Raw genomic sequence first — 16,725 nt, 5'->3', positions numbered from 1 at the left:
TGGCCTTGATTCGCATTGCGCTGTGGTCTAACATTCTCGAGTTTGATTGTTTGCTTGTACCGACCTATTTCCTCCTCCGTGGCGGTTGGTGTCCCTGCGTCCGCCGGTTGATTTGTTGCTTTGGTTGGGTGCCTCCTCCAACCCAATTGACGTGTCCGTTTCCTGCTTCTCCTATAAGTTCCTCGTCTGGTTAGCTCTAAACTTTGTGGTTCTGGCGTTCTCTTGCTCTTAGTAGCTGATAGATGGGATCAGTTTCGATGTGTTTGTTGATGGCTTCTTCGGTGGAGTACCACGCTTCCATAAATTCACGTTCTCTTTTTGTTCTTGCTTGAACCAGTTTGCAAACGCCGCTGCAATCGAACTCGTGTCCTTCCTGGTCTTTGTGTGCGGAGATGAGAGAGAATTGATCGTGTCTTTTAGTGGCGAGCTTGTGTTCATGTATTCTGGTGGAGAGCTTCCTTCCTGTTCGTCCTACATACCGTTTGTCGCAGTCCTTGCATGGAATCCTGTATATGACATTGTTCTTCGGCATTGGATCTAATTTCCCTTTTGGTCTTGATAGTGTCCTCCGCAGGCTTGTAATTGACCATTGTATTGTGCTGTCGTAAGAGACTTGCCGTTGTTTCAGCGGTGTTCTTGATGTACGAAAGTGTGACTCGTTCGCTTGCTCTTCCCAACTTGACTTCAGCAGCTTCAAGCTTCCCTTTAAGGCGAGGTTGACTTTTCGCACACACGACTCAATCGTTAGTGAATGTTAAACCATTCTGATTTGTCATGAAATTATTGTCCCATTTACGCATCCATAATTCGAGGACCTCATCCATCCTGAGCAATATTGGGGAGAGTGGATCTCTCCGCCTTATATCTCCGTGGCAATGAACCTCGGAATAGAGGAAAACTATTACAGGATTCTCATCGGACAGTGTCGAACTATGGGTGAGGGCGATCCAAACATCCCGGCAGATCTGCCAATAATATCATGCGAAACGGAATCGAATGCCTTCAAGATATCAACAAACACCAAACTGAGGTCAAAAGAAGCCCCTGGAGAGTGATGAAGCAGGGCGTGTATCAGTAATATAGCTTCCAAACAACCGTCTCTATTTAGAAATACAAACTGGAGTGAGGACAGTTGCAATCAACTGCTCCAGTGATCAGCATACGCCTTATGAAAGAAAGAATGAATAACACGGAGATCGGTCTCAGTTTGTGCGGTGAAATCGTATTTGGGACCTTCGGAACTAGGTTAATACGTGTATGACAGACGCGGCGGACAATCCCCGGATAATAAGAATAAATCAGAACACTCAGCGGTGGCACTGGCATTGAACCGGCGAAGTTTCCCCGGCGTGAGGTTGTCCAGACATGGGGACGAATAGCCCACTAAACGGATCGTATGGCGGACTTCCCCACATGCAGTTAGCTGGGTCAAACTTCGATCGAATGGTAGTGCTGCGCGACTTGATCGGATATACACGTGTTTTGGAGCAGAGAGCACGTTTCTAAAACTGCTTGCCTTCTACAGGTAGGCAGAAGTTACCTTTGTATAGATTCTTCCTGACGATGGTGTCGAGAGACAGGGTTCCACGTGCGTGAAGATGTTTCGGAGGCGTGGATGTCCAGAAGCAACAGGACTTGCTCCGGTGTCATGATGCCAGACTGCAACCCTCGGGCAAATCCCAGAAGGTCGACACTAGCAAGCGAACTGTCAGCATGAAATTCGAAGAATGACACAGTGCAATCCACGATTTATTTAAACCAGGCTCTATAGTCATCAGATCCCAACGAATAGGTCGCTACTTGGCCGATGGTTTGGTCAGGGCCACCAGATGATTATTCGTCCGAGTGTGCTCGCCAGTTAAGTACACGTAACCTGGTAGTGATGGTGATAGCCGATCTACCTGGAAAATATTCCTCTAATTTCGCGAACAGCGCGTTACAGGACGGATATGGATTGTTAGCCAGTATCAACAAACACCAAACTGAGGTCAAAAGAAGCCCCTGGAGAGTGATGAAGCAGGGCGTGTATCAGTAATATAGCTTCCAAACAACCGTCTCTATTTAGAAATACAAACTGGAGTGAGGACAGTTGCAATCAACTGCTCCAGTGATCAGCATACGCCTTATGAAAGAAAGAATGAATAACACGGAGATCGGTCTCAGTTTGTGCGGTGAAATCGTATTTGGGACCTTCGGAACTAGGTTAATACGTGTATGACAGACGCGGCGGACAATCCCCGGATAATAAGAATAAATCAGAACACTCAGCGGTGGCACTGGCATTGAACCGGCGAAGTTTCCCCGGCGTGAGGTTGTCCAGACATGGGGACGAATAGCCCACTAAACGGATCGTATGGCGGACTTCCCCACATGCAGTTAGCTGGGTCAAACTTCGATCGAATGGTAGTGCTGCGCGACTTGATCGGATATACACGTGTTTTGGAGCAGAGAGCACGTTTCTAAAACTGCTTGCCTTCTACAGGTAGGCAGAAGTTACCTTTGTATAGATTCTTCCTGACGATGGTGTCGAGAGACAGGGTTCCACGTGCGTGAAGATGTCTTGGAGGCGTGGATGTCCAGAAGCAACAGGACTTGCTCCGGTGTCATGATGCCAGACTGCAACCCTCGGGCAAATCCCAGAAGGTCGACACTAGCAAGCGAACTGTCAGCATGAAATTCGAGGAGTGACACAGTGCAATCCACGATTTATTTAAACCAGGCTCTATAGTCATCAGATCCCAACGAATAGGTCGCTACTTGGCCGATGGTTTGGTCAGGGCCACCAGATGATTATTCGTCCGAGTGTGCTCGCCAGTTAAGTACACGTAACCTGGTAGTGATGGTGATAGCCGATCTACCTGGAAAATATTCCTCTAATTTCGCGAACAGCGCGTTACAGGACGGATATGGATTGTTAGCCAGGCTCAAGAGTGATTTTGACTCTTGTTGGAAACAGCGACACCTATATTCTTTACTCGGATGCTGGATGAGGTGTGCATGTTGGTGGTATTGACGCAGTTCAGTCTTCGTCGGGAAAAGGCGGGAACAGTCAGCGTGGGCCAACTGGGCGACCGTGTTCGTGCCAACACTTTCACGGACGTGGACTCTATGGTGGGCTACCAAGCCAGCTTTTGACTTGCAGCACCTACCACGTTCCTCACACATGAGCCCCACGAGTCTCTCCTTTGTTCTGGTTGGAACCGGTGCGGAGGCGCCAGATGATTTGTGTTGTGCACTGTCGAAGGTAACTAGCACATTAAAACCAAGCAAGGTGGTTAGCCCTGTCTGGAGTTACTGAACTTTTACTCCACACAGACTGACGTCCGGGCTACCCAGTTGGCACCATGAGGGGTGCTTCAGTACGCCGGTTACTGGATACGTTTGGATACGCTTATTCGGACTGGGCACTTGGAAATGGCGGCTTACCTACAGAGCTAGTTTCGGTTCATTTCAGAGTTCCTCTGTTGTGCATACTGCTAGTACTCACATTTCAGCCGTTGCATGTATAGTATTCTAACTCTTGACAGGCACATCTTATGTTTCGGTGAAGCAATTCGATACTTCGATACTGGTTCCCAGTAAAGATGAAACAGTCGTACGGTGCGTATATTGACTTCATTTACAGGATAGACTATCCACTCGAAGATTCCAACATGTACGTACCTTTAAAGATCCATTTCGTGCTAGCAATTGCAAATCCTATCACCAGACGTGTTGAACAAACGTGAATCCATCCAAATAAACACCCTTTCCTACGGCAATTTTGGAAGTGAACAGTTCTGCTGTGTCTGCACACTACGCAATTTTTTTTCGAAATGTTGCCGTTTAAGTAAGACACTCAGGGCGAACACCGTTGTCAAACAAGGGGAGTCGCGTTTAAGTCCAATCTACAGACTCATGTGCGCGATTTTCGTTTCGCTTTTTGGTAACAATGTACAGACATGAACGCCTTTGCATCTGTTGAAACGGATACTCTTCGAACGTCTTCGGTGCCATACGAAGCGGAAGTCTTACAATGGACAAACTAGGCATATGACCGTCAGATTTTTCTTATACTGACCTGGCTCTTCTTTATGGGGTCGTTCCAAAACTACTTCATCCGAGTGCGTGACAAATTAGAGTCGAAGCCAGTGTGAAATATTTATACGGCTACCGTAAGCCATTGGATTTACCCACTATGATTCAAGCTAGACAGCATTCTCGCTTGGAACCTAGGCTTCTAAAAGACCTTCTGATGGTTTGTTCTTATTTTCGTCTGAATTTTGCTGAGCAAGGCGGCTCGTTTTCCCTAAATATTTGACATGCCTTTCAATAATTGTCGGACCTGAAGAATCCACTTCTGGACTCGCAACTTTTCTAATTTTCAGGAAGGAAACTCCGCAAATCGTACAGACCTCCCATCTGAGATGTTAATTGACAGCTGATTTTGGGATGTAATTCGGCTCATTTACAAACCTAAAGGTTGTCCATATAACTGACTTCAATTCCGAACGTCCTGGATATCTCTCTTTATGGTATATTCGGCTACTTTCGAATATTGTAGTGGCTTGCTAGCACCATCATCTTCCCTTTATGTGGGGTATATTCAACATACTTCATCGTAAACTCGTATCTTTGTATGTTATGTGCCTCTGAAAGGTTGTGCAAACCGACCAAAACAGGTAATTTTTACTAATCTTCCGGTGGTTTCTGTTTTTTTGCATTTATTGCCCCACTTCTGACTCGTTTTGTGACATTTTGAAGCTCGCCTTTGTCTTTTTGCAAAAAAAAATGTAAAAAAAAACTTGAATGATGCTGAATTTGTGGCCTAGTCATGTTTAACTATGGTTTTAACTATGGTTAGTTTTTGATCAGGCATGCAGTCCAGCTCAACCACAAAAGGTGCGATAAGATGCATTTCATTGTCCAATTTAATGTTAACCGCACTTATGCTCCAAGTCACTGATAATCGATTCATGTCGTACTTCTCTACAGAGGGACAAGTATTTTCCACCAGCCTAAAAGGTATAAAAACCGGACGAGGCGTCAGTGCTCAATGAGTGGATGAGTCTTCTACTTTACAACAACCAAACTTTGGTGCACAATCCTTCTACTGGTCTCGAAATGCAAGCGAATTCGGTTGTATTAGAGAACCGGTCATGATATAAGGTGACATAGCTGGCTTCGCATTAGGGTCGTTCAATGAGGGGGGTGCCACGATGTTTCCACTGTCCAACAATCTCTACAAAGGCAATGTGTAGTACGAAAATCAGCTGTCACGGAAACTATTCATGGTGATTTGTATATTGGAGAAATCAGTTGTTTTCTGCAGAAATCCGTGAACCCCTTTACCCCACGTAACATTAGGTGGTTTGAAGAAGCACCATCCTCACGAGGAGTCCAAACCCTTCTTCGTTATTGTACTGTTTTTGGAAATGGCTGCGGTAACCAGTCTAGTTTAGCTCCAATCGTTGTCGCTGGCACCAAAGCAGGTTATCTTTGTTGTAAAATGGATTTTTCTAACCTTTCGGAGCCTAGGTTCGGCAACACTATTAGATTCATAGAAGTTCGGTTTCCACGAATCTGTTTCTGAAAGTATTGTTTTCTGTTGGAGCAGATATTCGGTTGTATCTTGGCGGTTGGTTTTTCGGAGTCTGCTACGTCTTTCAGGTCGCTTGAAACCTACGCAATTTGGACATAGATTCAATGAGCCTTTAGCGGAAATAACTGTTGTTGAAGTCTAGGATAGTTTAGTCATTTCGATCATTGGTATGTGCGTGGTTTATTTATGTGTAGGCTGTCGAGTTCGGATACAGTCATTTAGGAGGCGACTTGCTACGTTTGTCATTCTGTCCTACAGAGACACAAAGTGTCACCTGCATGTCTTCATCCCATCAGCGAGTGATCACTAGCAAAACTATGCGTAGACGGTATTGTACACGAGCTAGTTTTCGCAGTTACCAAAGTAAACAATGTGGACCGGGTGACAGCCTCATTTTAGCATATGGATTGTAATTTTATTCACTTTAGTGTACCTACATGTGCTTTGTCCGGACTGGTCGCACAGTATCAGTCCCAACAACAGGGTAGCAGAACTGACAACATTTTCTACGGTAAAAAATTGTGTATGGAAATGCATTCTGAGTAACTCTCTCAAGATTGTTATAACGGGTGATTGAACTGAGTTGTTGATGCTACCGTTGCTTTATATCGTATTACTACATACAGGAATCTCCCGAATGAGTGATTATCTCTCAGCCGCAACTATGATTGAATGATGTCTCTTGAGTGACCAATTCCAAACGCAAATTTCACTCCAGCAAAGACCAAGATGAAAAATCGTTGTACTGAATTTCCTCATTACTCGGTTGAGACTATGTAACCGACCGACGATATTCAAGCCATGTTTGTTTCTCGCTTGGTTCGAGGCTCCGAAACGTGGTTTTCGATTGCAGGGCAAAACTTAAGTGATTCATATCTTAAGAGCACGTAAAAAAGGACCCAGAATGATCTTTCACACGTGGAGAAAAACGTTTTGCAGGAATTGTGGCATTTGAAAGGTTTGTCTAAAGCATCAGACTCTGCATTTCCATATTCAGTGCATTACACAGTGCTACCACAACAGCTTCCAACGACACAAAGATGTTCTGCCCGTGAAATCCTCGAACTCAAAAACCTTTTTCAAAGGATACTAAAATGAATCATTTGTGGCTAGGTCTTCCTACTTCTAGAGGAAGCATCCTCAAGGGACCATCCTACAGAAGAGATATTCCTGGTAGTTCCTTTTTGGATTCATTTGTTCTACTAATGACCACCGCAGGGACCAACCAGAAGTGGCCTTTCCCGGGAGGTAGGGGACAGCGCTCGTCTCTCCAGAGGAAGCACTTTCTGATCCTTCAATTCAGATTTCATGCAACAGTTCGATCACATGCCCTGCTTCTCTTTACATTTCAACCCACTCGCATGTGATAACTGGGGGAACCTCAATGAAAGCTACTTAAGATCTGATTTGAATTAAGTCGCGATTTATCGTGAGACCGGCCGACAGCCAGACGCCATTTCTAAATGATATCCAAACACGGGAAGTGCGAATGGTGGAACCAGACAAAAAAATGAATTAAACATTCCACTGATGTTCTAATGAAAGAATTTACAAATGGATGGGTTTACAGTGTCAGCTGAGTTGGCGATTGCGGAACCTTTATCCTTTTGATGCAACTGTAGACAACAATGGTCTTTGTTTTGTAAACCTCTACAAAGAAGATAGAAAATATGAATACACGAACTTCGATTTGAAGCGACTGTAGGTGTAAACTGCTAACACCTAGTCATTCAGCACGGAAGAAGAGGAACATGTCTAAACGCAGCAAAGGACCAAAACGATGGTTGGTTTTTCTTGGAGGAAACTATTCATAAAGTTAGCGAAAACTCTTCAGCAGCGCACGACCGGCTTCACCCTTCTTGGGGTTCGTCAGGTCGGCGCGGTTCTCGAGTTTCCGTCAATCTTATTTTCTGCTTGAATCCAAATTGCACGAAAGTCGCTAATGGCTGTATTTAACGAATAGGTGATTATTGTCTGTTCTTTTTGGATAACTCATCTCGTCGCAATATCTTCACGTATTCAACTGTTGCTAGCACAGGAAACAGCGATACTTTGTAGTTCTCGTTGAAAATCGATCACGAATGACACGGTGGATTTCCTGTACAGTTACTGATTTTTTCGCCCATAGTTACAGCTTATGCCTTTTTTTACGACGTATAAACTACTACTGAATTCTCGTCTACGGAGCTGGATATCTTATGAAACAAGAATAACTGATACGTAAACCTATCAACTTGTATAGGCATCCCCTCACAAACCACCGTCCCGATATATATATTTAGACTGCTGCACTTCGCGGATGGCCATGGAAACGCGAGCGCGATAATAAAAGGGTGCGTTTTTCAACTTTTTGCATTGTACCGTATTTTTTCTCTTAGATGGGGTAAGCCGGCCCATGGCAACCTGAGGTAGAGTCTCAAAGCTCACGACTGTACCATTTTTTTAGACGTTTTGGGACTCAACCTGTCCACGTTGAAGTTGGGATGTTGGATTTAAAAAATTGGAGGTGGATTTTCTGCCTTCATTGCTGCACTAATTACCGGAGACTATGCTGAAACGGGTTCGCCGCTTTGGTGGAAACCGAATCGATGAGCACGTCTTGTTAGGGCTAAAGACCCTATCGAACTGAACCGCCGCACGAACTGTGCACATTGTCCGGCCAAAATGATAAACCAGAAATCCAGGCAAGGAGGGCAAACGACCTCCGCGTTTTCCTCCACGAAATCCAAACTGGTTAAGATAAGTTGAACGCGAATCAGCCGTTGCACCCCAAGCACTTGAATCAACCCATTAGATCTGCTTCGATGGCGCATTTATATTCCTGTCATAAACAGACATGCGCTGAAGCACCAGAGGTCAACACAAGCGAACTGCGTCAAGCGTAGTGATGGGGCCAGCAACCCGTCTATCTGACTTGGTCGTACTGCACACCTTAGTAGATGCAGTGGCCAGAGATCAAGCAGGAATTCGAATAATGGCCATGGTTTGTTCGCTGAACTAGGTACTTTGACTGCAACCGTTTCATCACCATTCGAGGTGCGTTATTAGAGGGCATAGTGGGCATGGCGTCACAGCCAGCACAACATCAAACCGAGACTCATCTCAGTCAAACTGCATACAGTGCACGTACACGAAGCTAGGACCCACGCAAACTGGTAACATCTGGCTGCTAACTGATTTCAGGAAGGCACCACTCAGAATGCCTGGTAGCGGACCTAAACAGCACTGCAGTTGCACTCAGTTGATTGTAGAAGCCCTTGAAAAAGATTGGCTACGTGTTTTTACGAGGGCATAGTGGGCATGGCGTCACAGCCAGCACAACATCAAACCGAGACTCATCTCAGTCAAACTGCATACAGTGCACGTACACGAAGCTAGGACCCACGCAAACTGGTAACATCTGGCTGCTAACTGATTTCAGGAAGGCACCACTCAGAATGCCTGGTAGCGGACCTAAACAGCACTGCAGTTGCACTCAGTTGATTGTAGAAGCCCTTGAAAAAGATTGCCTACTGTGTTTTTACACTAAGCTGTCCACACAAAAAACAGTCAATCTATTGATAACTTGCTGGGTGATGATCGTGACTGCGGAATCAGACCATGAAACTGCAGAACAAAGTACTCTGTCGGGTAGAAAATAACACATTCTGTTGTTAATTGGGAATAATATTTAATGAATCTAAGGGGCAAAAAGTGAACCTATACAACTGCACTCCTTGGTGAAAAATAGTCGTTGCACACTCACATGGAAATCAAGATGGTGTTAGTGAAGTACCGAATAGCAGCTGAATCTTTCGTGTGCAGGATCTTTCGAATGAGAGTGCTCCAAATAATTCGTGCGTTGTGTTTCACTTAGAATAAAATTCAATAGATCGAAGTATTTTCCTTGAGATCATACAAGTCATAAAGTCCAATAGCCGTCTCCAACAATACTGTAAGTGGTACAACATTATCGAAAATAATCTACGTTTGTCAGAGCTAACAGAATAAACACTTTAAGTGTCATAAAATTTACGTTCTCTTCTGTGGCCTATCCTCTCTACCAACAGAACCAAACTGTGAAGCTGTTTAGCGATCCTTGAAAGAATTCTGACGTCTTAACAGTGAAGCAAAGTGCTCACTTCAACAAGTTTTGTATTTGTGGTATTCACAAGCCTCGGACTGTTGGACAAAGTTGAATAAGTCTTCGTGTCATGAATACATCCACGAGGGCGCCATTCGGCACTTGAATGTGGTGGCATCTTAGACCCATTCTGTTTTATATGAATCACTATCACGGGGCAGCATGAAACTCGGAATGCCTGAGACCTTATTGGTGAAAGTTCGAACAGGAAAATCTGTAGTAAGCATTGGCCACTTCAAATGTTTCCTATGTACATTTGGCTAATTTTCGAGTAGACGGTTTTCGGTTAAGGAGCATGGGACTAACAAGTTCCCGGTTTCGGCGTCAGAATAACAGAGACACATGGATTGCACATTAAGAGTAAGTTCGCGACTATCAAACAATATGCAGCGGTGATGATCTACTTACCGTTCTCTCATTTCCGCCGTTTGGTTGAGTCAAATAAAGACGTGATTTGCCTTGTTGTTGACCGTAGTCGCCTGCTTGTTATTGTATCCACTTCCGCATTTAATGAGAGCAAACGAACCATTCAAGACTAGAGTTATGTTCATCTTACTTCTTGATGATCGCTACTGCATGATTCTTGCTGCTAAATATTGCGGCTCTACTTGCCGGGCTTGGGTTTGGTTCCAGGACAAAAGATCATAGGCCGGAATATTGTCTTCGAAGTATCCGTCCTGTCAGACCCACTCTCTTGCAGACAAAGTCTACACTACATGCAGCTTGACGAGTTTCTTCTGAGTCAATCTCAACCAACTGCAGTCCTCTACAACTTCGGGGGAAGAAGAGTGAAAGGCAAAAGTACTGGCAAGTTCAACAACAATAGTGTGCCAAACCAACGTAAAAAAACCATTGACTCTGGATTACAGTAGGCAGACGGTCAAAATCACAATAAAAAATGCGATCTGTCATTCCGATGGAAAGCAGTAGTAGTGGGACCCCCTGAAAATGAGACATACATTGGTAGAGTGGGGGAAAACTCACAGCTTCCCAAATTTTTAAGATATGGCTAACCTTTTTACAAAGGTATCACTTGTTTACTTTTGATCCTGATCTCAGAAACCGAATGTGCTGTGCAGAAGCCCGCAAGCTATATGGACCTGTTCTGGATGTACTCGGTAGGAGCTATGGTCATTCATCGATCGTTGAAAAACAAGAAAACTTGACGGACTCCATTTATTTGTGATTTATAGATTTCTATTACGCTACTCTGTATTACATCCAGCAAGCTTCATTCATCCGTAAAGCATGCCAGTGGAACAAAATCCCATGGCATAAGCCTGCCATTTTTATCATCAAATCGCATGAGCTCCGCATCTATCATAAATCCTCATATTTCGAAAACTGTCAACGGCAAAACGTTTATTTTGGTTCAAATTTCATCGAGTAATTCCACCTAAATATGTGACCCCGAATAACAATTATTTGTGTGCAATCTAACATTCCTAGTTGTTTGAAAAATACACCTTAATATGTTAGACAGACCTCACGAATCCACCCAAAACTGATTGGTCCAGCTATCTTGTTCTCAGACTGGGGCGCACACCGAGGGTTTTGTGATGTACAATCCTAAATTTGATGATGCTATTATCGGTTAGTCCTCCACCCACATGTGGGATTTCTGCACCTGTAATCTTTACGCCTCCCGGTTTCAGTATTTCTGCACACATCTTGTTTGGCTACATTAGTGACCTTCGATTTAGCTGTCGTATTTTCGCTAGTTGCCATCGTATAACGTTCACCCATTATTAAGACCAGTATAATTCTAGTTCTTCTAGGGGCAATAGAATATTCTTTCGACCCAACGACCATAACTGTTTCAATAAGTTTATCGACGGGCTTTATATAGCGGAAGCTCACTTTCACCAATTTCTAATGAGGACAGTCACTATCCACTGCATTGAATGACTCGCGTGGGAGCGCAAAATATGTTCGCTGCTGCGCTATTATGCTGTGTTCAAGACACTGATAACTGAAACTGATTTGCTGAGGTCAACCTCTTCATTTTGCTAGATGACTAATCATTAGTGAATACTACGGCCGAATTGATTCAGCGTGAATAATGTGGAAACCAGTGGGCGACCACGATTGCAAATATCGTTATTCTTGAGCAGTATGGTTAAATAAAGCAAACCGATGATTTCGACAAATGATGTGATAACGGACAACCTGAGATGTTGACGCTTTGAGCGGGAAGCTCATGATCAGTCCACCGGAAACCGGTTTCGTCATGGAACCTTGTACTCTACGACTGCCGAACAGGTGGTCTGCACTCCACTCGGTCAACTGGAGACATACAACCGTTTTATCTCTCGACATCTTTTTATTTATTCTGGTTCACTGGAGATCAAAACCGAGACTCAGAAACTACGTTATTTTGTTCGACAGCCTGTCACAACAGATTATACCTGGATTTGGCTACACCATGAGTGGCTGAAACTAACCAGTCGTCAGGATGAATGTTATTCAACAGGTCAAACGTTTTCAGGTCAGGTTTATCGCTGGAAGTGAAAGTGAGGCGATTCGGTGATTAAATCATAGACCTTAAATTTTGGCGCTCACCAATCGCAACCATTATCAGGTATCGTCCAACTGCGTGTTTGTATGCTTGCACAAGTGTGTACACAGCCGTACACTGTGTTAATTTAGCATGTGACGACTCTCCTGTTTACAGTAAACAAACAGCATTGGAACATCCAGGTAGAATCACTTGTGTGAAACTGGATCAGTATATATTGCTGCGTATAAACAACCAGTAGAATAGTGCAGCCGAACTGGGTGTTCACCGTCGCGCGGAACGATCTCGTTTAAGATGAAGCAGTCAGTTTGGTGGGTTGTGACTGCATTACTATTGCTACACCAAAGTTCTGTTCACTCCCATCAAAGCTCAAAAGAAGGAGAGCATGGAGACTATCATACAGCTCACGGTGGTGGCAGCTCGCTCTGTTGTTCAGGACAGCATCAGCCAGGTGAATCTAACGGACACGGAGGAGGCACCGTAATGAACCCCACGCACCATAACGACCATCATAAGTGTGGCCACAACAAAACCGAAATCAAGGTAAGGGTCACAATGTTTAAGTTATTTCTTTGAAGCACTGTTCATAAAAATTATGGTAGTCTCAGAATATTCGGTAAACTCCGTTTGAGATTTTGTCCCGTAACTGAAGCCAGCCTATGCTGAAAAGCCCACAACAGTTTCATCTTCATCTGGAATCATCAACAGTGCGCGTCTCACGCGACCTCCCGGCTAGTAGTCAGAACACAGGCGTTTGGTCAGGAGTGGATGATCAGCATTGTGAGTGACTTCTGGTTAGACGGGATATAAGACAGGGTAACAAAATGTGTATTGTCAACCGTAGTCAAATCTAATGGGAGAGTTCTAATTATACTTTGTGAATTCAATAAACCTGATGACAAGGTTTTATAACTGCTTGGAATACTTAGACTGCGTGGATGACTAAAAAAACACTAGAAGCCTTCATACAAGCCTTCAACTTCTGAAAAATCTTCGTAGGTGCTGAATCAAATAAGTACCGAGGACGGACAGCAACAAGATCACATGATCAACCTCATTTTAATTTTAGATGGGCCGATAACTGACCAAGTACCATTATTTTTCTTACTTAGTGTACGTAAATTTTCACAGAAAATTGGTCAAAATTCAAAATTTTCATTTAACGATTACGCCTCAGCTAGGTGTATCTTGTACCTGAGCTGTGGCTCGTCTGAAGTAGTTCTTTTGACACAATACCAATTACAAGATTGGGGTACACTGTTCGACTACCCACTCCTGGTTCTGCCCCGCCTAGGGCTCATCGACCGGACCTGATACGTCAGTTCAAATCGGTCCCACCTCCTAATAAACACCAAGTTGTACGTAACTGGGGTAGAACGGTCATTTGGAAACTGACCCGTGCTTAACAGGAGGCCCAGATGACTCTCAGCTAGTTCTCGGTTGTCATAAGAATCAACTAATTCTCGTGTTTCTCGCGATCAATATGGCAGCTAACGGACACGGTTTGGCAAACAGTACTGATAACCATTACAATACGTCTTCATCTAACCCTTACATTAGCCATGTGTTGATGTGAGCTTTTCAACAGATTTCATTTAAGAACGATGAAATACATAATTTTCTGGTTCCACTACACTGATTTTATTATTAGAGAACAATCGCCCAAACCGATGTTTGCTTTGGCCGGGGGAATCTTTCTTACTTCTTCAAGCTCCTCCAGAAGTTGGCTACACACTTCGAATTTTGAAATTTATTTGAATTCCCTGTCATTGAAACTTTGTTCATTGATAGGTCAGGATTTTGGCTTCTTGTTTGTGCACCAAACTCTCCTTGGTCGAATGTGACCCTCTTGTTGAATTGTGTATGGGTGACATAGACGTCAACCAAATGTCTGGCTAATGTGCACCACGGCAGCGCAACTTTTAGAACTGGTAGAAAGTAATACAACGACTTCAGTTAAACTAAATGCCTATGAAACGATTCGCTACAAGTAAAATGTTTTTAACATTGGAAGAACTAGGAGCCAATTATGGTGAAGAGAATGGTCCACGTTAGTTGACACAAAGTGGATTCACATAACTCATTTGCAAAAAAATTTTGGTTTCGTAAGAGACTCAACTAGAACCCGAGTGAATCTCTCGTTTGTGATGAGTAGTGCATTATATATACATCGATTCACATCACCTTTTCTCATTCTGAACCAGGCTCCCGAATTTCATAAATTAAAGAAAACACTACCCAAGCTAATTCTAATGTTCTTTTGAATCTCCTGGTAATGCTCTTCAGGAGGTACAACCATTCTATAAGGGTCAGCCCTCATAAAAACCGTTGCATCCTGATAATTGAAATGGGTTCAAACTTGGTTTGTTTTGAAGGACCACCATCTCCTTTGAGAACACGAATTTTTGGATCCATGAGCTGGACAATTCATGAACTTAATCATGCTACATGTTATATGCGACATAAGACCAACCTGTATTCTATCGTTCTTTCTTGTTTGCATCTTCCTTTTCTGTCTCCTATCCACTTAAAAACACACTGCCAAACTCATGAATATTAATTTCAGAGTGCAGTAAAGGTCAATGTGCGAAACCAGTAGGTATGTAATATCAGACAGCAATCTCAGTTCAGTGTCACCCCTCAGGAGAGTACCTTTATTGGGTGTTCGCTCAAAAATTAGTCAAAATGCGTCGATCCCACGTGGGCTGAACTACCATCAGGTGTTTCTAGGGAGAGAGCAGCCTGTGCATCTAATGTGGAAAATAACCTTTTGTGCATATGCTATTGCACACTAGAAGCTACAGTGTCTCTGATCGACCGGAGCGACGGTAACAGCAATGTGTTCGAATAACGGCCTCCACCTTAATGCGGCCGATAATCCCAATGAAATAGCGCAACAGCGCAACTTATAATAGGGTTTTCAGAGTCCACGTGCTGGTTATAAGAGTCATCCAGCCCATGGAAATGATGGTACAGGTCGCTCATACATATGTCTGCATCAAGCTGTGATCAAAATTATATTGGTTGATGAAACACCACATGACACGTACATTTCTGATTGCCGAAAATCCGAAATCACTCGCAGTAGTCGCGCCATTTTTTTCAAGCAGCGTTGAAGCAGACTTTTAATCAATACTTTGTGAGGCAGCTCATGGTAAGTACAATCTTACAGATGTCCATGATTCTCTGTCTCGTCTCAGATAACGAGTTATGAGTCGTGGGCAGGTTTCAGAGTACACCGCAAGAGTTTGGGTCAAAATTTGACATGCACACAGAGTATTCGCTGTTTGTTCGTCTACTTTTGGTGTAAGAAGCCAGAAGTCAAAGGAGCTGGGCTTTGAGAACTGCGGTTGTCACAAAGTTTTGTCAGGCGGGCCTTCCTGAACAGTGGCGGTTTTTGATGATCATCTCAGTTAACCTTAATTGTGTTTCGGGAAAAATCATAGCATTCCAATCAAGCCGTCACCGATTACCCGTACATAGGCTGTTGACTTCCAAAAAATCGATCTGTAATGGAGTTCGAACTGAAATTTCACAGAGCAGTTCATTTAAAGACCTTCGAAATACTCGCACCACACAACACACCAAAGCGAGGTGAGTACATGACGAACCTCGTTGTTCTTCAACGGGTCACTTTACGTCATTTCATCCTCATTCTATTTAAATGAACATTGGCGAGAGAAGAAATTTACAATTTTATGCAAAAGTTACCAAATAATGATGTCAAGGTTAAAGCCCATAGCCTCTAATCCTTCATTCAACAGTGCTGGCGGAGTTCAGATACCAAAAGAAATCTTGGCTAACGTCGTGGTAGAAGTGGGCACGAGTTCAAAAGGCATTTTCATATAATTCAGTGACGCATCAACACAGGAAGACCTAGGCGGTATAACAGTGGACAGTATTCACGCGTTCCAAAGAGTGAAGCACGTATAAAACAAGGAAGAGTAGTGTATTCGCAAACTACTTGTGTACGCTGTTCATCCGCAGAAGGATTGAACCCTCAGTGGTAAAACACAATCATAGCAATCACAACGTACGTCGATATTGTACATTACGTGGGGATGCCCCATTCAACCTTTCAAGTGCTTAAGTCTTCCCGGACCGTGCTAGATGAAGGGAAAACCTGAGTCGAGCAAGTGGTAGAGGACGTGGATATTTTCGTGATGGAAACTACTCACAAGGTTGCTGAAAACTCTCCGACAATCCACGACCGGTTTCGCCCTTCTCCGGGCTCATCAGGTAGGCGCAGTCCCGGAGTTTCCGTCAACCTTATCTTCTACTTGAACCTAAATTGGACTGTTTTCGAGAAATACACTCATTTGCGAACCAACTTGGTTTTCACGAGAGACTCAACTGAATCTCTCGTTTATGATGTTCCACAACTGAATGTGCTGCACACAGGCCGCCTCATATTTCATTTGGTACGATATTCGAGATATGGAAGTATATTTTCATAAATGAAACTACTCACAAGTTTGCTGAAAACTCTTCCACAGTTGAGTC

The 16,725-nt window shown here is 43.7% G+C and overlaps 2 protein-coding genes across 2 annotated transcripts in view; one reads left to right on the top strand and one right to left on the bottom strand.

The window, feature by feature from the left end:
- Nucleotides 1–1,536: 1,536 nt before the first annotated feature.
- Nucleotides 1,537–16,725, bottom strand: part of T265_04311 (hypothetical protein) — a gene marked incomplete at both ends in the record, with an annotated part of 27,483 nt that continues 12,294 nt past the window's right edge. The window contains one exon of the mRNA XM_009169010.1: nucleotides 1,537–1,705. Coding sequence (XP_009167274.1) covers nucleotides 1,537–1,705 — 169 coding nt within the window. The remainder of the gene's footprint in view (nucleotides 1,706–16,725) is intronic.
- Nucleotides 12,471–16,725, top strand: part of T265_04310 (hypothetical protein) — a gene marked incomplete at both ends in the record, with an annotated part of 21,057 nt that continues 16,802 nt past the window's right edge. Inside the window, one exon of the mRNA XM_009169009.1 lies at nucleotides 12,471–12,765. Coding sequence (XP_009167273.1) covers nucleotides 12,517–12,765 — 249 coding nt within the window. The remainder of the gene's footprint in view (nucleotides 12,766–16,725) is intronic.

The sequence above is a fragment of the Opisthorchis viverrini genome, assembly GCF_000715545.1.
Source record: "Opisthorchis viverrini unplaced genomic scaffold opera_v5_69, whole genome shotgun sequence".
Lineage (NCBI taxonomy): Eukaryota > Metazoa > Platyhelminthes > Trematoda > Opisthorchiida > Opisthorchiidae > Opisthorchis > Opisthorchis viverrini.
Note: the sequence above shows the minus strand (reverse complement) of the source record. Positions and strands in the feature narration are given on the sequence as shown.